This window comes from Lathyrus oleraceus, chromosome 2, assembly GCF_024323335.1.
Source record: "Lathyrus oleraceus cultivar Zhongwan6 chromosome 2, CAAS_Psat_ZW6_1.0, whole genome shotgun sequence".
NCBI classification, from domain to species: domain Eukaryota; kingdom Viridiplantae; phylum Streptophyta; class Magnoliopsida; order Fabales; family Fabaceae; genus Lathyrus; species Lathyrus oleraceus.
The window spans coordinates 347,676,867-347,699,695 of record NC_066580.1 but is presented as its reverse complement, the minus strand read 5'-3'; the positions used below and the strand labels follow the sequence as shown (position 1 = coordinate 347,699,695).

General features: G+C 37.3%; 1 protein-coding gene across 1 annotated transcript; it reads left to right on the top strand.

The window, feature by feature from the left end:
* The first annotated feature begins 1,498 nt into the window (after positions 1-1,498).
* Positions 1,499-3,337, top strand: LOC127123212 (uncharacterized). The gene is made up of 2 exons (XM_051053455.1): positions 1,499-2,894; positions 3,060-3,337. Exons 1-2 carry the CDS (start codon positions 1,499-1,501, stop codon positions 3,335-3,337), a joined length of 1,674 nt encoding a protein of 557 aa, XP_050909412.1.
* Positions 3,338-22,829: the final 19,492 nt, after the last annotated feature.

Genomic DNA, 22,829 nt, shown 5'->3' with positions numbered 1-22,829 from the left:
ATTGTAACGAACAACAATCTCTGAGAACGTCTCGACGCCCATTCCAGTGGCGGCCGTCAACGATCAACAATATCACATGCCACCTGGTTTCCCTTGGGGCATGTCTCATGGTTATATGCCAACAGGATACCGCCCTTAAAACGTTGAAGCTCGAGTAATGACTGTTGTGATGTCTGTACCTCCTCCTGTGGTGCATACAACTCCTTATAATGAAGAAAACATTTTTCACGCTGCTCCAAGTGAAGTTGTGGGAGTAGATGAAAGGTTAGAGGGATTTCAAGATCAGTTCTTAGAAATGCAAAGGGAAATCAACGCTCTTCGAGGTAAGGATCTTTTTGGCAAGACCGCTTCCGAACTCTGCTTGGTTCTTAATGTTCAAATTCCGCCTAAATTCAAAGTACCAGACTTCGAGAAATACAAAGGAAATTCATGTCCTCAAAGTCATTTGGTTATGTATGCAAGGAAGATGTCCACTAAGACTGACAACCATCAACTTCCGATCCACTACTTTCAAGACAGTTTAACTGGTGCCGCTCTTAAGTGGTACATGGGCTTGGACGGTGCAAAGATTCGTACTTTCAACGACCTTGGTGAAGCTTTTGTTCGTCAATACAAATATAATGTAGATATGGCTCCAGACAGAGATCAACTCTGGACCATGTCTTAGAAAGACAAAGAGAGTTTCAAGGAATATGCTCAAAGGTGGCGTGAAATTGCTGCATAAATTTTCCCTCCACTTGAAGAGAAAGAGATGACTAAAATCTTTTTGAAAACTCTGAGCTTATTCTACTATGACTGCATGATCGCCAGTGCACCCAGTGATTTCACCGAGATGGTAAACATGGGCATGCGACTTGAGGAAGCAGTCCGAGAGGGACGTTTGACTAAGGAAGTCGGCGCTTCTAGTCATGTTAAGAAATTCGCCAATAATTTCTCCAAAAAGAAAGAATCAAATGTTAGTGTCGTTTCATGTGGCAGACAAAGAAGAAAGTATCAACATGTTGTAGCCGTTTCACCAATCATTAGTCCACCAATGGTAGCGCCAATTTATCAGCCACAGTTCTCGCATCAACATCAACAACATTATCCTCAACAACATCAACAACAACAACATGTTCAGCAACAACCACCAAATCAACAGCATCAACAACCTCCACAACAGGCTCGCTCTCAATTCAACAATCAAAATCGTATTCAAAAAAGGCCACAATTTGATCCTATCCCAATGTCCAATGCAGAATTGTTTCTTGCACTGCTAGCTAAAAATCATGTCGAGACAAGGTCTCCACCACCTGTGCCAAAGGACCTTCCCTATTGGTACAAGGAAGATCAATTTTGTGCTTACCATCAAGGGGCACCAGGACATAGCATTGAAAACTGTTTTGGTCTAAAGTCATATGTTTAGAGGCTCGTCAAGAGTGGTATCCTTTCATTTAAGGACGTAAACCCCAATGTTCAAGTTAATCCTCTACTGCAACATGGTTCAGCCTCAGTTAACATGGTATATGGTTTCCCGGGGAGTTTCCGGATCTATGATGTACGATTATTGGGAGAGAACTTAGTAAAGAAACACACCAGATATAGCAAGAATGGTTTTGTGCCTCCACATAACTACGCCTCTTGTAAGGTTTATTCTAGGAACTCTCAAGGATGCCTAATTGTTGTAACGGATCTCCAAGATCAAATGGACCAAGGTTACATTGAAGCCTACCGAGACAGAGATTATAATAAAGTCAATATGGTCAATAGTGACAACGAAGTGAATGTCATAGTTCCTCAGTTCAACGACTTTGAGCCTATACAGATTACTTATGACAGTCGGAAGACTTCTGTGACTCCTCTGGTCATTAACTTACCAGGCCCAATTCCCTACCAATCTGATAAAGCTTTTCCTTACAAGTACAATGCTACAATGATTGATAATGGAAAGGATGTTCCTCTATCCTCCATTGTTAACGTTGTTAATGTAAGCAGAGTCACAGGGAGTGGACGTATATTTGCAAAAAGGACCGAGGATGTCGCAGCAGGAAAGCAGGCTCATGTTGAGTTCCCTTTTGAACCGGTTGGCCAATCCGATAACATGAATCCGAAAAGTGATGATGATGAGGTGTTAAAGCTCATTAGGAAAAGTGAATACAATTTGGTGGAACAATTACTGCATACACCTTCCAAGATATCTGTGTTATCTTTGTTGATAAACTCTGAGACTGACCGTGAAGCTTTGCAGAAAGTCTTAGAACAAGCCTATGTATACCATGATGTGACGGTCGGACAGTTTGATGGTATCGTCGCCAACATCATAGCCTGCAACAACTTGAGTTTAAGTAATGAAGAGCTCTCCGAAGAAGGAAGAAGTCATAACATGGCACTAAATATCTCAATCAACTGTATGAATGATTCTTTGTCAAGTGTGTTAGTGGATACAGGCTCGTCTCTCAATGGCATGCCGAAGTCGACACTTTCCAGACTTTCTTTTCAAGGTGCTCCTATGAGGAGTAGCGGGATTATTGTCAAAGCTTTTGATGGTTCCAGAAAAACAGTCATTAGAGAAGTTAACCTTCCTATGACCATCATACCTCATACTTTCCAGATAATATTCCAGGTGATGGACATAGAAGTTGCGTATAGTTGTTTATTGGGTCGGCCTTGGATCCATGAAGTTGGGGCAGTCACTTCCACTCTGCATCAGAAGCTTAAAATTGTGAAGAACGGGAAGCTAGGGACAGTCTGTGGGGAGAAAACACTGGTTGTGAGTCACTTATCATCTTTCTCTTATCTTGAACCTGAAGAAGATGTTGGAACTCAATTCCAAGCCCTTTCTTTGACTGACAAAGATGTCAAAAGAGGAGTATCCATCTCTTCATTCAAGGATGCACAACGGCTAGTCAATAATGGTATAACCGATGGTTGGGGAACAATTTTGGATCTCCCATAAAACAAACACCGAGAGGGTTTAGGCTTTTCTCCTACTTCCAAGAAGATTGCAGAAGGAAGTAGATTTGTTCATTCAATCAAAGAAACTTTCCATAGTGGAGGGTTCATTAATCCCACTTTGCCAGAAGTTAGTGTCGTCACTGAGGATAATGATTCAACATGGGAACCCTACTGCGATGATCCTGAATATGATCTTGAGGCGGAAGATGCATATGTGCCTTTCTACTTTCCTCATCATAGAGAACTTGAATACATCCCGGGATCAGAAGATGAAGCAGCTGAAGCCAATGCCATTGTGGAAGACAATCCTAAATATGTTCCGACCGGCTTCATAGCTCACGGAGTAATTCGCCAAAACCAGACCTCTGTTGATGTTCCGGTTGTTGTTCACATTTCAAAGTAATATTTTGTTGTCTGTTTTCTTTTCAAAAAAATCCTTTCGTTATGCCTAAGGCGAAAGTGACAATGTTTGGGCTTGTGTTTCAAGAATTAAATCAATGAAAATGTTATTTTGTTTCCATATTGTTGTTTTTATTGTTTTATTGTTTTTTTTCCGGAAAATGGTAATCTAAATAAAACAAATAAACACTTCCAAATAGCTGCACATGACTTCACACTTTTATCTGTTTCTAAAACAAGCATAAAATCACATGTGCATATTAATTCATGACATATCCATTAAAACCAATGACCATATGCCCTCTTGCAACTTTGAATTCCCTGTGTACGAAGCGGAAGAAGAAGAAGAGGAAAACATTCCATATGAAATCTCTAGACTGCTCGAAAATGAAGAAAATACCATTCAACCATTCAAAGAGCCAATGGAAGTAATCAACTTGGGGTTTGAAGAGGATAGAAAAGAAGTCAAAGTTGGAGCACTACTTGCGCCAGAGGTCAAAGAGAGGATGATGGAGCTTCTCCGAGAATATACCGATGTGTTTGCTTGGTCATACCAAGACATGCCAGGGTTGGACACCGATATTGTGGAGCATCGTTTACCATTGAGGCCAGAGTGTCCACCGATCAAGCAAAAGTTAAGAAGAACCCGGCTGGACATGGCGATCAAAATCAAAGAGGAAGTACAAAAGCAAATTGATGCAGGTTTCCTTGTGACATCAGAATATCCACAGTGGTTGGCCAACATTGTGCCAGTTCCCAAGAAGGATGGAAAGGTTCACATGTGCGTTGACTATAGAGATCTAAATAAAGCCATTCCTAAGTATGACTTTCCTCTGCCACACATTGACATGTTGGTCGATAGCACCGCCAAGTTCAAGGTCTTCTCTTTCATGGATGGATTTTCCGGTTACAATCAAATCAAAATAGCGCCCGAAGATATGGAAAAAATAACTTTTATTACACCTTGGGGAACATTTTTCTACAAAGTAATGCCTTTCGGCTTGAAGAATGTTGGTGCCACCTATCAACGAGCTATGACTACCCTTTTTCATGACATGATGCATAAAGAGATTGAAGTCTATGTAGATGATATGATAGCAAAATCAAAGACCGAGGAAGTTCATGTTGAGTATATTTCGAAACTGTTTCAGCGTTTGAGAAAATACAAACTCCGCTTGAACCCAAACAAATGCACCTTTGGGGTTCGTTCAGGAAAGCTTCTAGGTTTTATTCTCAGTCAAAAGGGTATTGAAGTTGATCCCGACAAGGTTAAAGCCATTCAGGAAATGCCAACACCTTAAACAGAAAAGCAGGTGAGGGAATTCCTTGGACGTTTGAACTACATTTCAAGGTTCATATCTCGTATGACTGCTACTTCTGCTCCCATTTTTAAGCTCCTCCGAAAGGATCAGGGTTGTGTTTGGACGGATGATTGTCAAAAAGCCTTCAACAGTATCAAAGAGTATTTGCTAGAACCTCCTATCTTGTCCCCTCCAGTTGAGGGAAGACCATTGATTATGTATCTGACTATACTAGAAGAATCTATGGGTTGTGGCTTGGGTCAACAGGATGAAACAGGAAGAAAAGAGTATGCCATCTATTATTTGAGCAAGAAATTCACTAACTGCGAATCCTGATATTCCATGTTAGAGAAAACTTGTTGTGCTCTGGCTTGGGATGCCAAGCGTCTCCATCAATATATGATGAATCACACAACTTGGTTGATATCCAAGATGGATCCGATTAAGTATATCTTTGAAAAACCTGCATTGACCAGGAGAATTGCTCGTTGGCAGATGCTCTTGTCCGAATATGACATTGAGTATCACACCCTGAAAGTTATCAAAGGAAGTGTCTTGGCCGATCATTTATCTCATCAACCAATCGACGATTATGAGTCTATAAATTTGTAATTTCCAGATGAAGATGTGATGTACTTAAAAGCCAAAGATTGCAATGAACCACTGCCAAATGAAGGGCCAGAGTCAGGTTCTCAATGGGGTTTAATATTTGATGGAGTAGTTAATGCTTATGGTAATGGTATTGGGGCAGTAATCATCACTCCTCATGGCTCACATATCCCTTTTACTGCAAGATTAACATTCAAGTGCACAAACAACATGGCGGAATATGAAGCCTGCATCATGGGTCTCGAAGAAGCCATTGATCTTAGAATAAAAAGTCTCGATGTTTATGGAGACTCAGCTCTAGTTGTCAATCAAATTAAAGGAGAATGGGAAACTCTTCAACCCGGCCTAATCCCATACAAAGACTATGCAATGAGGTTATCTACTTTCTTCAACAATATTGAATTTCATCACATCCCTCGTGAGAAAAATCAGATGGCATATGCCTTGGCAACTTTGGCTTCCATGATCATTGTGAATCATTCGAATGATGTGCCTAAGATCGATTTTATGCGTCTTGATAGACCTGCTCATGTATTTGAAATGGAAGAAGTCCCTGATAACAAGTCGTGGTACCATGACATCAAGTGTTATCTCCAGAGTCAAGAATACCCACCTGGGGCATCAAACAAAGATAAGAAGACCTTGAGAAGACTGGCTAATAACTTCTTTCTGAACGAAGAAGTGTTATATAAGAGAAACTTTGACATGGTTCTGCTCAGATGCTTGGATAGACACGAAGCAGACCCGTTGATGCAAGAAGTTCATGAAGGTTCCTTTGGTACTCACTCCAACAGACACGCAATGGCTAAAAAAATGTTAAGAGCGGGTTACTATTGGCTGACAATGGAAGCTGACTGTTACAAGTATGTGAAGAAGTGTCACAAATGCCAGATTTATGCTTACAAGATACATGTACCTTCGACTCTGCTCAACATTCTCTCTTCTCCACGGCCTTTCTCTATGTGGGGCATCGACATGATTGGTATGATTGAGCCCAAAGCTTCCAACGGACAACGTTTCATTCTGGTGGCTATTGATTATTTCACAAAGTGGGTTGAAGCGGCCTCATACGCAAATGTGACCAAGCAGGTGGTAGTTAGATTTATCAAGAATCAACTTGTTTGTCGTTATAGTGTGCCAAGTAGAATCATCATTGATAATGGTTCAAACCTGAACAATAAAATGATGAAGGAAATGTGTGAAGAGTTCAAGATTGAACATCATAATTCCTCTCCCTATAGACCTAAGATGAACAGTGTTGTTGAAGCTGCCAACAAGAACATCAAGAAGATCATCCAGAAGATGGTAGTGACTTATAAGGATTGGCATGAGATGCTCCCTTTTGCTTTGCATGGATATCGTACGTCCGTTCACACTTCAACAGGGGCAACCCCCTTTTCTCTTGTCTATGGCATGGAAGCAGTGCTCCCAATAGAAGTAGAGATCCCGTCAATGCGTGTCTTAATGGAAGCTAAGTTATCCGAAGCTGAATGGTGTCAAAGCAGGTATGACCAACAGAATTTGATTGAAGAAAATAGGATGACGGCTTTATGCCATGGTCAGTTATATCAGCAGAGAATGAAGAAATCATTCGACAAGAAGGTTCGACCTCGCATATTCAGAGAAGGTGACCTTGTGCTTAAAAAGATTCAATCTTTCATATCTGATTCTAGGGGCAAGTGGAATCCTAATTATGATGGCCCATATGTTGTCAAGAAAGCCTTCTTCAGGGGGCCTTGATTCTTACAAATATGGATGGTGAGGAGCTCCCACATCCTGTGAATACTGACGCAGTCAAGAAATACTTCGCCTAGAAAAAATAAAAGAATAGCTCGCTAAGTCGAAAACCCAAAAGGGCGGCTTAGGAAAAAATGAGCGTCTCGGTGGACTGAAAAACCCGAAAGGGAGGTCCAGGCAAAAATTAGAGACATAAACAGAAAATGATTATCCTGGTAGATTGAAAACCTGAAAAGGCAATCTAGGCAAAACAAAGGATTATGGCAAGTAACTGCATCAGATCATATTGGATCACTTGAAGAAACGTCTGCCTGTCAAAGCTCTCAACTGGCTTTTATTAGAAGCCCAAATACATTTGGAATTCAAATTTGTTAGAGAGAATAGTTTCATTGTATTTTAATGTAGCCTTTTCCCATATTACCATTTTTCTAACTTTGTAAATATCCATGGGATCACGCCATTTGTGGATCACCATTCTATCAATAAAATTTGAGACTTATCCATTTATTGGCAATCCTTATTTTATTTTTGCTCCGCGAAAATATCATTTTTATTTTGATAAAAATTCTTGAAACGAATATTTGAAAAAATTGTTTTTTTTCAAAATAAAATTTTGTTTTGATTTGTGAATGCAAAAAAAGAACGTTCATAGTTAAATCCCCAAGTGGCGAGTAAGTTGTGAAGTGTTAGATGTTGGAACTCAATGTTCCCCAGCAAAGTGTTAAGCCTGGATTTTCTATCAAGATTTAAAATAAACAGTCAAGATTTTTCAAGCGATATTCATTATCCCTGAAAGAATCATTTTGAAGGTTTTCCTGACCAATCTAGACCCGCCATTGGTAGAGTCTACATTTTTTTTCTCCTGAGTGAAGTCTTCTTCTCCAGAGAAATTGGAACCCAGCAACAAGATCTTTGCTCTATCAAAGGTTCACATTTCATCCCCAGATGAAGCATCTTCCTCTCCCAGAGAGAATTGGACCTCGCAACGAGACTTTTATACTTTGATGACCTTTAACTCATCTCCAGTGATGTTTTCCACCTTAATGAGACTAGCCAAATGTTGAGCTATGAAACATATTATGTCCCTAACGTGTCTGTTTTGTCTGTTTTTGTCAGCATAAACATAACGTGCATACATGCATATATACATACGTGCATATATACATACATGCATATATACATACATGCATATATATCATGAATAACCAAATTCACATCCATTTTTTGCATTCCTTGATGACGTTTACCTCAATTTCTTTGAATATGTTCATCCTTGGGTGTTATGTTTCCTTCCCTATAGGAGTCGTCAACCTTAAGCAGAGAGTTTATATCCTTTCTAACTCCCCACTGAGTTCATTCCTCGTGGAAGATGGTTGTTTTAGTTGTCATTTTCCATCTTTGGATAGGATAAAATCCCAATTGAGCTTCATTCCCCATTTGTAGAGTCTTACTATTTTTTTTCTCTCAAGTTGTTCCTGGAGTGAGCCAAATATTTGGAAATTAATGATGAATCTCTCTAGGTTGTTAAACCTAGCTCGAGAGTGCGTTTATTTTGCATTGTCTCCCCAGGAGAAACATCTTCACTATTGCCAGTGAAGACATATCCTTTTTCCCGGTATGAACACAAGTGGTAATCTCTTTTGAGAAGCTTGTCTATCTCAAAGGAATTATTAATATAGAAGTTTTCTTCCATCAGATGGTTTTCTCTCCAGAGAAGTTTGATGAAGACTTCCAACAGGTAGCTGTCTCTTTATTTGAGAAGCCTGTTTCATGATCTCTGATCCCCAATAAGTAGTTATCTTTTCCCGAGAAGCTTATTGACTCCCATTTTGGATAAATAATGGCAGCCTCTTTTTGAGAAGTTTGTTTATCCCCAATGGAGTTATCAACATATCAAACGTTATTTCCAATAAATGGCCATCTCCCAAGAAAATTTCGTCAGAGAAGTTTGTTGAAGACTACTACAAGCATCTTTCTTTTATCACAGGACTTTATATCCCTGGTGAGGTATTCCGTTACAAGGACTTATATCACCAGTGAGGTGTTAGTCACAGCCAATGGTACTTTCCCGAGTAAATCACGGTGGAAGTCTGTTGGAGATCCTTACTGTTATTTTCTCTTTATTTGAGAATTCCAGATTTTTATAAGATTAACTGACCCGCATCCTTCGAAGATACCCGATGAAGTTACTTATCTTTCCCCAACAAGTGGTCACCTCTTTAGGAGCTTGTTCATTGATCCTTTCCAAGAGAAAGACTTGGTTAAAGAAGAAACCAAGGCCCGTTCGCTGGCTTATGACCCGAATCGCAGATAAGTTTATTTTTCCTTTTCTAAATGGAGTATTTAAGTAAAGAAGAAGTTGACTCATGTTTTGATCATGTAAGCATATTTTAACTCGTTATTTGAACAGGCGGTCATCTCTACATTTGAGAAACCTATTGTGAAGATATTTCCTCAGTGAAGCGTAATTTTATTTTGACTCGTTATTTGAATAGGCGGTCATCTCTACATTTGAGAAACCTGTTGCAAAGATATTTCCTCAGTGAAACGTACTTTTATTTTGACTCGTTATTTGAACAGGCGGTCATCTCTACCTTTGAGAAACCTGTTGCGAAAGCTAGAACTCGTTATTTGAACAGATTGTCATCTCTACCTTTGAGAAACCTGTTGCGAAGATGTTTCTTCAGTTGAAGTCATGATCATTTGGAATGATCTATTCCCCAGAGAGCCTGGATCCATTGGAATTTGCAAACTGAAGTTGTAATCTTTTCCTCGGTGGAATTTCCTTTTGTCTGTCCCCATAGTGGTGTTCCTTTATCCCTATGTGTTTTATCAACTAATATTACTCCCCTGTGACATTGTTCCTCATAGAATTCCTGAGTCCTGCATGCATATCATATCATAAGCATTTGGTGGCCTCTTAGGGCCAAAAATCGTGCATGTTTGAATTTAAATCTCTTCAACCACGTCGAGATGAAAATTCCAATATTCATATCTCCAGATTGAAGAAACTTAAATAGGGGCATCTGTCATACCCTAATTTTCAACCCTAAGATGCCACTATCATTTGTACCATTTGCATGACATCTAGCATCTTTGCACTACTAACCTATTGAAAATACAAAAAGATTTTCTACTTTGTTTGTCTTAAGCTAGGGTTTTGCACCCAGAGCTTTCAAAGATTGATCAATCAAGACTTGGCATGAGTTTTAACATTTAAAACTACTCATCCTTCCCAAGTAATCAAGTGACTTCCATCAATAAGAATCAATTTCAAGATCATTCCATCTCAAGTTCATCAAGCCACAATTCATCTGACACTCAAAATTAGGGTTTTGGTCAAAGTCAGTTTAATGTTGGCTCTTTGACCAAAGCATGATTTTATGGCTTGAGGCAGGATCTAAGGTATTAAAATTTATACTCATAACCCACTCATACAATTCATATGGCTCAAGAGGTTAGGTTCATAAGCAGATGAAAGTTTGAACACAACTAATGAAAAAGTCAACAAATGCTTAAAGTCAAAGTTTAACTTTTAAAATTTTTGGTCAACTGTGGACTTTTCAAGTCAAGGATTATGAAAATATGATCATTGAAGTCATTTTATCAAGAGTAAATAAGAAATTTGAGGTTACTTGCAAAATGGGCAAGATTTGGTTTTGAAATTTTTTTTAAGTTATGAAAAAATACATGTCCAAGTACCCAACTTTCCAAGACCATAACTTATGATCCAAACCACCATTTTCTTTGATCCAACGATCATATTAAAGACCTTGCTTCATACTTAAACTTTGTCCTAGGTGATAAAACCTTAACAAATGCACGAATAAGGAGATATGGGGCCATGAAATGGATGATTCATTTGTTTGTCAAGTGGTAAAACACTTAATGAAATTTTCAGCATGCTGACCTAGTCAAATGACCAACTTTATGCCATTTTTTCACCCAGATCCCAACTGATTCAAGAAAGGTGATCAACATGAAAGTTATAGAGCATGGTCTTAGCTTTCCAAAAAGTCTAAGAGCATGAAATTATCATATTTGAGCTAGGAGTTTCGAAGAGTTGAAGTTGGCTCTCCAAATCTGAATTTTGGGTCATTTTCATGACAAATTCATCATGTAACCTTGAGCCAAAGCTACATGATCTTGCTTTACAGGCTATCTTGCTTCTAAATCTCACCTTAATTATAAGATTACACAAACATTTTATGCATTACACAAGGGATTGAGTCATTAACCAAGTCTTGATGTCTTATTTGGAAGGTTTTGCAAAAAACTTCATATCCATTTTGATAAAGGCCAACTTTTCCAACCACTCTTGCATTGAGCTTCTAACTTGTTTCTTCTGATCACACTTAACCTATAAACCAGAAGAGACATCCTAAAAGTACCTCTAAGCTCATTCTTTCACTCCACCTTTTCATCATGATCCATTATGTTTTTTTGTGCAAAATGAAACAAAGTCACCAAACTAGCATTCCAATTGAACCAAGATTGATTTGTGCAAGTTACATGAACCATATGGAGCCCCTATAAATAGAGAGACAAGTCTCATAAATCAATACACCAGAATTGGCACAAAAACTCCATTGTAGTAAATTCTCCAAACCTCAAACTTCCAAATTCCATTGTGCTTGTGTTTTCTCCAAACCAACACTTCAAACAACTTCTAAACATCCATTAGAAGTTGTCCAAACACTTGAGCAACTTCTGTAACAGCTCTAACATCATCTTCCAAATAACATTTTCATAACTTGCAACTTGATTTGGAAAGGAATAACCAAGCACTCTCAGCTCAAGCCAGGCATTCAAACACCTTCCTAGAGGTGTAAGGAAGTTGTTCAAATCATAAAATCACATCTGGAACACCCATACTCCAAAGGACGACTTTCATTTTTGAGGTATGTATTCATTTCTGCAATTTATGATTTAAGGCACCATTTTGCATCATTCTTATTACCATTACACTTGCCAAGATGTCAGGAACAAAACCCCTATTATCATTGGTCTTAATCGGTGATGTTTGGAATTTAATTTTAAATTCAATTTTTAGGGTTCATATGCATTTTGTTTGATTTTTGGATATTTATGAAAAATGAATGAAATTGGTGAGTACCATTAGACTCCTTTCGGAATTCTAAGTAGTTTTGGTCTTTACAACTTTTGATTTCGTTAAGAATTGAGAGAGTTAGAGCTTTGACAATATGTGAAAATGGTGGAAACTATGGACTACAGGATGAATGAGGAAGACGAAGTTTGGAGCCATTTTTTAAATTGTAAAAGTCACTTTAATATATATTTTAATTGATGTGACTAAATACATGAATTGGAATTGTACCCCAGTGGTAAAACATTGGTTTGTTAAGTTATTAGGTGTGGGTTCAAATCTGGGTAGTGTAATGGTTTTTTGTTTTCACTTGTTAAATGTTCATTTTTCTTCATAACTTCAAATATCCATAACTTCATGATCCCTTAATATTTTTGACCCATTCGTTTTGCCATATGTTCATGAGAATGTCTATTTTATGATGACACCAAAAAAAATCCCAAAAATATTATTTATTTCACCACTTTTGATTGGATGGAAAACATGTGTTTTAAATGTTTTTTTAAGGCTCCTAATTGATTCTTTCGGCTTATGTCTTATTTGTTCCTGATGTTGAAATTTTATATGATTAAAACACACTCTTTTAAATATTGATTGTTATCCTTAACATGTTTGAACCTGATTATTTTCATACAATGTATCGATTGATTCACCTTGAAAACATGTTGAATGAATGGTTAGGAGGTGCTTAGGTTTCCACTTAAGTTTGGTTTTATCATGAACTTTGATTCAACTCTAATGTTTATTTTGTGAAGACTTATAATGTGATTCATATTTGACCTAAATTGATTCATGTTGTGTTTACGATGAACCAATGAATGCTTTTACCACGTTAAGTATGATTTTGTCTTCACCATCAATATGTTGTGTCTTGTGATGTTGTGTGAAACTTCGTCATGTCTTGTTTATGCTTATCTCAATGCCTAAAAAACCATGTTTAATATTGTCATCCATACCTTGTGATTGTCATTGTATTTAGACATATTTTATGCCTTAATGTTAATGCACGTTCAACCTTGTTATTATTTATATCCAATGGAAAGGAATCATGACATTTTTGTCATTTTGCATGTGTGTGTTCATCTGCATTCTATACAACTTTGTTTCCCCTTAATCCAAAAACTTCTAGATACAATCTTAGGTTCCCCCCAATTTAAACCTTAGGATTCTATCTCTCCCTCCTTCTTATAACCACTTTCATAATAAACTTTGACTTAGGTCATTGTTTCCCCTTTTATTTCTTAATCAAATGCTTCAAAACACTTACGCATATTCAAAGATCTTTTCATAAGACCTAAAAAACATAAACTTAATTCAAACCCTTTTTACCCTTTGGCTTTTCCATGTTTAAAACCTTTTCATAAAAGGATTAGACGTTAGTCATCCCTAGTTGAGATTTAAATCTCCTACCCCATAACATTGTTGAGATTGATATTGATTCTTTTCCATTTGGAAGAGGTATGTGGCATACTTGTTGATTCTATATCCAAGTGAGATCCCTTCTTTCACTTTGGTGCAAAGATCTATCTTCCACATGTTTGTGGTGGTTTAAATGTGATTTTTCTCCTTAAGATGACAATTTGTATCTTTCTCATAAAACCAAACTCAACAAATCCCTTATTACTTTTGAACCTGAACTACGAGGTTTTGATCCTTCACGGGTACGTAGGCATAAGACTCAATGTCTTTCCAAATCATCAAACAATAAAAAATGTTCTTTTTATCATCTCCCCAATCAAATAGCAAACAATTTAAAACCAAATACATATATCTAAAAGGTTCTTGTAGAGTACTATAGATGATTAGGATGCTGATACCTTCCCTTTTCATAACACACCCCCATACCTTTAGAATCTCCCCCCCTTTTTGCTTAGCTTAAGTTTAATATTCTAGCTTTGCATATACATATTGGGTTATTTTTAAATATTTTCCCCTTCCATTGGATAAATTAAAGTTCGGTGGTGATATTTTGATTCATGAGTCAAGTCTAATCAATAGCTTGGTCTCTGATTCTTCACCGCGACACACATTGCACATAAGGATCGTATCCAGGAAGGAACGATTGTGGTACAAGCTTTAGAGGTTTGGGATCCACTAATGAGGTTTGAATAAGAGACTGTAGAAGTTGATTGTATGTCATAGGAATTGGATCAAGAGGAACATTCCTTCTTTCCAAGTAGTTTCGAGGCCTATGATGGCTCTGGTGCTGATTCTTATATCCTCAACCACGGGCTCGCTGATTTGAAAAGGGAGCAATCCATGGTTATCGGTATAGCACTCTAGGCATTATTGGTTGCCCATAAGGATAATGTGGCGCTGGAAATGGTGAACACTGAAAAGATAGAGGACCATAAGATCTTGCTGGTGCACCATAAGAATACTCGACATTTGCCATGACTGCATTAATTTCATCCTCTTCTTCCTCTTGGAAACTGCTAATGGATTCATTCTCGCTACCTTGGCTGCTTAAGGCATCTTGGATTTTTCCGTTCTTGAGACCACTCTCGATGCATTCTCCAACTTTCACCAGATCAGAGAAGTCTGATGACGCATTGTCTACCATCATTCAAAAGTATGGGCTCTACGGGGTGTCCATGAACATGTCAACCAATTCTCTATCTAAGAGTGGTGGTTGCACTTGGGCTTCCAATTCTCTCCATAGATGTGCATATCCTTTGAAGTATTTGTTGCTCTTTTGATATAAGATTTGCAGCTACCTTCGATCTGGAACCATGTCCAAGTTGTACTGGTACTACTTCAAAAAATCATTGGCCAAGTCTTCACATGACTGAATATGGCTCATTTCTAGTTTTATGTACCAACTCGATGATACCCCCACTCGAATTGTCTTGAAAATAGTGAATCATCATCTTATCATCGTGAGTATATGAGGTCATTTTTTGGCAAACCAACACCAAATGGTGTCTTGGGCAGTTATTTCCTTTGTACTTTTCAAAGTTGGGTACTTTGAATTTCGATGGTATAACTAGATTTGGCACTAAGCACATGTCATCAAGACTTAACATGCTAAAGCTTTCTATATCCCTCAATCATTTCTTCAGATCACGACTTCTTTCTGCAACTTCAGGAACTTGAGAACGCTCCATTTTTATCATCAGGTAGGCACTCTAAAAATTTGGCATGTTCTTTGTGAGTTGAGGATTCCCTTCATCACTATGAACAATTAGGTTTTTCTGCACCATGGGCACCTCATTAGATATCGGGATATGCACCAGCTAAGGTTGAGTAGGAACTTGTTTAGGAGCATATTCAGGGGAAGATCGTACGTCGGATTAGTCACCATAGTAAAGCCTGCTGGGAGATTGACATTCTCTAAAATAGCATGTTGAAGATTTTTCTTTGACATAACTACCACAACTTCCAACACTCGGTCCACCCGGCCTTTTAATATGTTTGTATTCCCTCCTATCTTCACTTGATCCTGCTTCAAATGCTATATTGTCCTTAACAACTACCACAAGTTCAATATGGGTTCTGAGAAATTAACTGGCTGGTTATGGATAAAGGCAGAATGACTTTTTATTCTTTTTTGAATGATATGCACTGCATGCTGATGAATTCAAATGCAATGACATGTTAATAGATGTAATGCGCTTTTTTTCATATAGGTCCAAAGGTCCAAGGTATGGATGAATTTGATTGCTTTCCACAACAAGGTTCTCACCGGGTATGATCTAGGGTTTTGCAAAGGATCCCAGAGTCAAAGATCCATAAGAATGTTTGATGCTTATGGCAAATACTTGTCGACCGTTAACTCCTTAAAGGGAATCTATTATGGGTGACGTTTTCCTACCGACCCTTGCAAGGTATCCACCTCAGGGATCCGCACTATGCAACTATCAAATTCGGGGTTCTAGACAAGGTTCTCAGAGTCATGGATTCACAAGAATATTTTCCGCTTGGCATAAATACTTGTCAGGCGTCAACTCTTTCGAGAGAATCTATTATGAGAGAGATTTTTGTACCGACCCTTACGAGGTATCCACTCGGACGGAGTTCTATACTACACAACCATAATTCCTAGTTGGTCAAAGGGTTCAATGTTCTAAAAAGGTCTTTAAAGTCACAGACCCCTTTGAAACATCGAAGTTTACGAAAAGTACTTGTCGGAAGACACCACTTTTAAAAGGATCTACTCTAAGTGAGGTTCTCGTGTCGACCCTTACGAGGTACTCACCTCAGGAGTCCGCACTTCTCAACTATCACCCTATCTTATATTTCCACTCTAGACTCGGGTATAGAGTCTTTATCACAAGGTTTGCAATCAGAGTATCAATCCAATACCACAGCATAATGGAACCATACAACATATTATATAATAATATAGAGATGACAAAAGCATAAGATAAATAAAATTCGTACAAGTAAATAAACATAAGCACGCAACAAAACAAACTAGGCTTGACTCACTTGAGGGAAATCAGGGTTCCAAATAGAGTCTCCATCTGTCGTGCCTCGGAAAAAAGAATACGACCTCGCGAGGCGCATCGCACGCTCGCGGAATGGGCTAACAGAGTCACTAGTGAACTTTACTTATTCCCAAATAGGGAAAGGGAAAATATCAATAAAACCCCTAAAAGAACGACAATGATATTGGTCGTCACAACTAAATTCGGGTTCGGGAGTCGATTACGCAAGGGGGAGATATTAACACCACTCACATCCGTTGTAATCAACGGAAACCATTTGATTAGTTGTGCGCATTAATGTTAACTTATAAATGTTGGCTTCTTGAGTTTTTAAAAGAAAATAAGAAAAGGGCTAAAAGGTTTATTTTTTATTGGGGTTCCTGACAAGACTTTGAATCTCACTCCTACGTATCTCTGAGTGCAATGGAGAACTCGAGGCTACATAGTTCTAGGTAGAAAATCTATTTTTTCTGAATCGACGGAAAAACATTTCTTGCTATCCAAAACAAGTGAGAAGCGTGTGTTTGCATCACATTGAATAGATTTCTACATATCAACATTCAAGGGAAAATGCCACTTATCTCAACTCACAAGATTGTGGACAGAGCATTGCCTTACATCGTCTCGAAACTAAATACCTTTTGTTTATAAAAAGGGTTTGAAAGATCGTGCGACGACGAGAAAAATAGGTTTGGTGGGTTTGATGTATTTTGAATGATGGCGAGAACTTGGATGAGCGAGATATCCATCTCGAATCCTAGCCTCTCGAGTTCGTTGTATCCACCGTATTCCTTTTCCATCTTATTTGCAAAAGGATTTGATATTTTTAGATGTTGTAAGGTTTTTTATTAAGGTTTGCGAGAATCACAATGAAAGTTTTTTTTATGGGATGACGAGTACTCCGATGGGCGAGATATCTATCTCGTATCCTAGCCTATAGAGTTCGTGGTATCCACCAAGTTCATTTTTCATCCTTATTGAAAAGTGCTTAATAAGACATAAGTATTTTTTATTTTTTATTTGGAAAAATGGCTTGACGTTGGATCAAATTTTTTATTAGCGTTTGCAAAAGTGAATTGACATGGTTTAAAAGTTTGAAAGTGATTGAAGGTGAAATGCTTGAGAAGTTGGAATAGTGGAAGCTTGGTGTTGACTAAGTGCTTCAATTTTTAGAAGAAAAAAAAATTATTTTTTGCTGATTATTTATTAGTTCATTTTATCTAACTAAAAATAAAGAACAAATGAAAATTACAACCAAAGGAATAGGGGTACACTTATCAACTATTTATCCATTAAAATAAACTAGTCCCTAATTGTACTAGCAAAAGAACATATTTGTAATTAACAAATACTAAAAAAATTAAAAATGCTAAAAAAATTAAAACTACCTCATTTTGCCACCTCTTTCATTTCCCACTTTTTACTTTTTTACTTTCCCATTCTTCCTTTTCTTCTCTTAATTCAAATTTCAAATTTCCCCCACATTTTTTTCTCACACTTTCTCACTTTCATTTTAATTTTTTTCTCTCTCCATCTTTTTTTGCTATTTTATTTTATTAAGTATAAATAACATAATTTGAACCTCGTTTTAATTTAATGAAGAAGAATATAGAAAAATATTGAATTTTTAAAACACAAAATTTATCTAAAATCAAAATATAATTATTTTATAATTATTATATATATAAAATATTCATAATTTATATGACTATTGCTCATTTTATAATTAAGTATCTCATTTAAAATTGACATGTGTATCTAAATACATTTTATATTGTATCAAATTGAATAACACTCAATAACAGTGCACACAACTAACTTTCTATTTCACGGGCCACTATCAAGACAATATTCTAACTTTATTTTAGATGCAAATTTTTTATTTTTAAATGTGATTTTTTCTTTCTTTCTTCATCTTACGGGTCTCTTTTTTTATATCATTAGTTAATACAATTGAGTTTATAACATCATTGTTCATTTCACAATTAAGTAACACATTATAAATTGATATGTGTATCTAAAAATATTTTATATTGTATTACATTGAATATCACTTAATAAAAGTGGACATCACTAACTTTTCATTTTACGGTCACTATCAGGACAATATTTATTTGATTTTAACCAGCAATTTTCTTTAATTGAGAGATGAATTCTTTATTTTCAAATGTGAAAATTTTATTTTATTCTTCTCCAAATTCTTTTTTTCATTTCAAATTTACACGTGTATCTAAATATATTTTATACTGTATTAAATAAATTTACCCGTGCGGACGCAAATGTATCTTGCTAGTTTTTTGGGAAATGAGATAAATGAAATAAAACAAATAATAATAATAATAAAACTAAACAGTCGTCGTAAATAAATATAAAACAAAACAAAACAAAATAAGTATTAATCATAAAATAAAAGATAAAAATAAAATAAAATTGTTTTTTAATAAAAAAGGAACTATGTTTTATAAAAAAAGGGGAGTTTGTTGGTTCTAAGTGTTGGCGGCAATTTTGGTAAAACAAAGAGTGTTCACAAGATGTTGCATGTGATGTCTTAACATAAGATATTTGTGTACCTGCTGGAGTTTAAATGGAAAACATAATTATGCAAGATTGTTTCAGAATGTCATACACCATGTCATGGCATCTGATATTGTGTACCTGCTGGAAATATAATTATGCAGGATTGTTTCAGGATGTCATACACAATATCATGGCATCTGATATGTCTGTACCTGCTGGAAATTATAAATGGAATTATGGAATTATGCAGGATTGTTCCAGGATGTCAGACCCGATGTCATGACATCCTGTACACAGAACATTCAGGGAGAATGTTATGTGTTTTGTGATTGCGCATTAAATGGCAATCTATGTATGATTGAAGATCTGATTTGCAGGCGCATTCAATCATTGATTACAACCTGATTTACTTATTTTCCAAGGAGATCTAACCAGCTGTCATGAGAAGATTTAATTGGAAAATAGATTTAGGGTTTTCAAGATGTCCAAGCCCAGCTGAATGCTTCTATAAATAGGACATGGAAAACCTGATTTGTTACACAACCAATACTGAGCGAAATACTGAGATAGAGCTAGGGTTTGTGTCTTATTTAGTCGTGAGACTTGTAAGCCATTCAAGTCATCCATGGATGATTAAATTGGTCTGATTTATGGTTGTAATTTGTCACTCAAAGCTTTTAAGCAAGAGTGTGTGTCTACTTGATCAAAGTTGTTAAGCAAGATCAAGTGTGTGTCTACTTGATCAAAGTTGTTAAGCGAGATCAAGTGTGTGTCTACTTGATTGAAACTGTGAAGTAAAATCAAGTGTGTGTTATTGAAAAGTGTTTTCTTTTCACAAGGAATTGTTGTTTAAAATCACAGGTGTGATTGAAGGGAAGTGAGTGGGTTCTCATATCTAAGAGTGCTTAGGTGGAAATTGCACGGGTAGAGATTAGGTGAGAAAGACTGTAACTTGTTGAAGTGTACCGAGAGTCTTTGAAATGATTCTATTTTAGTGGATTTCCTTCCTGGCTTGGTAGCCCCCGGATGTAGGTGAGTTGGACCGAACTGGGTAAACAATTGCTTGTGTCTATTGCAGTACTATTCTTTATCTTTATCCTGTTTGCATAACTTAGATATTGGTGTCGTGACATTACCTTCGACATCTCATATCTGATACCAGAATTTCAATTGGTATCAGAGCAGGCATCCTGCTCTGGTTCTGGGTGAGATCTAGGGACAATACTTTCTGGTACAATGGAGATAGATGGAGGATTTGTTCACAGGCCACCAATTTTGGATGGATCTAACTATGACTATTGGAAACCTCGAATGGTAGCTTTCCTAAAATCTCTTGATAGCAAGGCTTGGAAGGCTGTGTTAACAGGCTGGGTACATCCTGTAATTACTAAAGAAGGAGAAGCCACAACTGATAAGAAACCTGAAGAATAATGGTCCAAGGAGGAGGATGATCTAGCCCTTGGAAATTCTAAAGCATTGAATGCAATATTCAATGGAGTGGACAAGAATATTTTCAGGTTGGTAAACAACTGTGAAGTGGCTAAAGATGCTTGGGACATTCTCAAGACCACTCATGAAGGCACATCTAGAGTAAAGATGTTTAGACTTCAGCTGCTCACCTCCAAGTTTGAAAATTTAAGGATGAAAGAAGATGAAAATATTCATGAATTTCATATGAGTATCCTTGAAATTGCTAATGCCTCAGAAGCCCTGGGAGAGAAGATGTCAGATGAAAAATTGGTAAGAAAAATACTCAGGTCACTCCCTAAGAGATTTGCTATGAAGGTGACTGCCATAGAAGAGTCTCAAGACATCTCCAACATGAGAGTTGATGAGCTAATTGGTTCCCTCCAAACATTTGAGATGGGATTGAATGATGGTTCTAAAAAGAAAACCAAAAGCATGGCCTTCATGTCAAACACAGAAGAGGAAAATAGTCAGGATGTTGATGAAGATTTAGCCAATGAAGTAGCAATGTTGGGAAGACAGTTCAACAGACTGTTGAAAAAGATGGATCTAAGATCCAAGGCTAATGTCAAGAACATATCATATGACATCAGTAAATCCAACAATGCTGGAAAAAGAGCAAGCTCAGATGATAAGCCCAAAGAAGGAAAAGAAGTACAGTGCTATGAATGTGATGGGTATGGACACATTAGAACTGAACGTGGAACCTACCTCAAGAAGCAGAAGATGAGTCTTGCTGCCACTTGGTCTGATGAGAGTGAAATAGAAGAATCTGCAAATCTGGTAACTGCCTTGACTGGAAGATGGGGTTCTGATGAAGACTCAAGTGATGATGAAGTAACCTTTGAAGAGTTGGCCACTACCTACAGAAAGCTGTGTCACAAAAGTGTAGAGTTGTGTAAACAGGTTAAAAGCCAGAAGAAGGAAATAACTCAACTTGAGAATGAGAAGGTAGAACACTTGGAAACCATCTCCAAATTAAAAACAGAAGCAGTGGTTTTGAATGCCAAGCTAGATGAAAGTCAACAAATTGAAAGCCAAAAGGTAGTACAACTAGAGAATGAGAAGGTAGACCATTTGGAAACCATCTCCAAGTTAAATACTGAAGCTATGTTCTTGAATTCTAAACTAGAAGAGATGACCAAGTATGTAAGAATGTTAAACAATGGATCTGACTCCCTAGACAAGATTCTCCAAAATAGACAAATAACAGGAGATAAATCTGGCATTGGATATAATGGATCTAAGCCTGAGTGCAGTGACACTGGTTGCAAACCTAAAGCCAAACCTGAGTGCAGCCAGAGTAAAAGCAAACCTGTGATGTCAAATCATATGTCACAACATCAGAAGAGAAGACAGCAGAAAGGGAAACACCAAAGATGGAGATGCCATTACTGTGGGAAATTTGGTCACCTGAAGCCCTTCTGCTATAAGTTGTATGGTTATCCTAGCCCTGTTCATCATAAGACTCACTATCAACCCCAGACCCAAACAACACAGGCCTGTCAACAAGAAGCAAAGGGTTCCTAAGACTAATGTTACAAGTCTAATAGCTCACATTCCCCTCAGAGTATCAGCCGAAGAAGATTGGTATTTTGATAGTGGTTGCTCCAGACACATGACTGGAAATAAAGACCTGCTAACTGGCCTTCATCCTCATGCCATAAGCTATGTAACCTTTGGTGATGGAGCAAAGAGTGAAATCAAGGGGATAGGAAAACTTTAATGCCCTGGAGCTCCTAAACTTGACAAGGTCCTACTTGTCAAAGGCTTGACTGCAAATCTAATAAGCATCAGTCAACTATGTGACCAAGGTCCAAATGTTAACTTCACTAAAACTTAATGTCTGATTACCAACAACGAAAATGAAGTAATCATGGAAGGAGTCAGAACCAAAGACAATTGTTACATGTGAAACTCTCAAATTAGTTACTCCTCAAAATGTACCTTAGTCAAGGAGAAAGGGATGAAGATGATTATATCTGCTAGAGATACTCCCAAATTGAAAGTCTGTGGGAAATCTCAGATAAGGATGTCACACCAGAAACTCATACTTAACATCACTTCCAAAGGAGAAAAGCTCATGATGGCTCAAATAGATAGGAAGTTGGATCAGATGGTTTAACATGTTGCTAGTCATATACAGTCTGAAGTTGGAAAGAGCTTTGTTGGACTTGGGCTACCAGTCAAGCAGATAGAAGGGCCTATGTGTCTATCTCAAAGCAAAAGTGCCAAGAACAATGTTGAAAAGATTGGGATGGAGAGTGAAAGGACATCTGCTCCTATACAGTTGAAAGATGAAAAGGGTGTATATGCTGAATATATAGC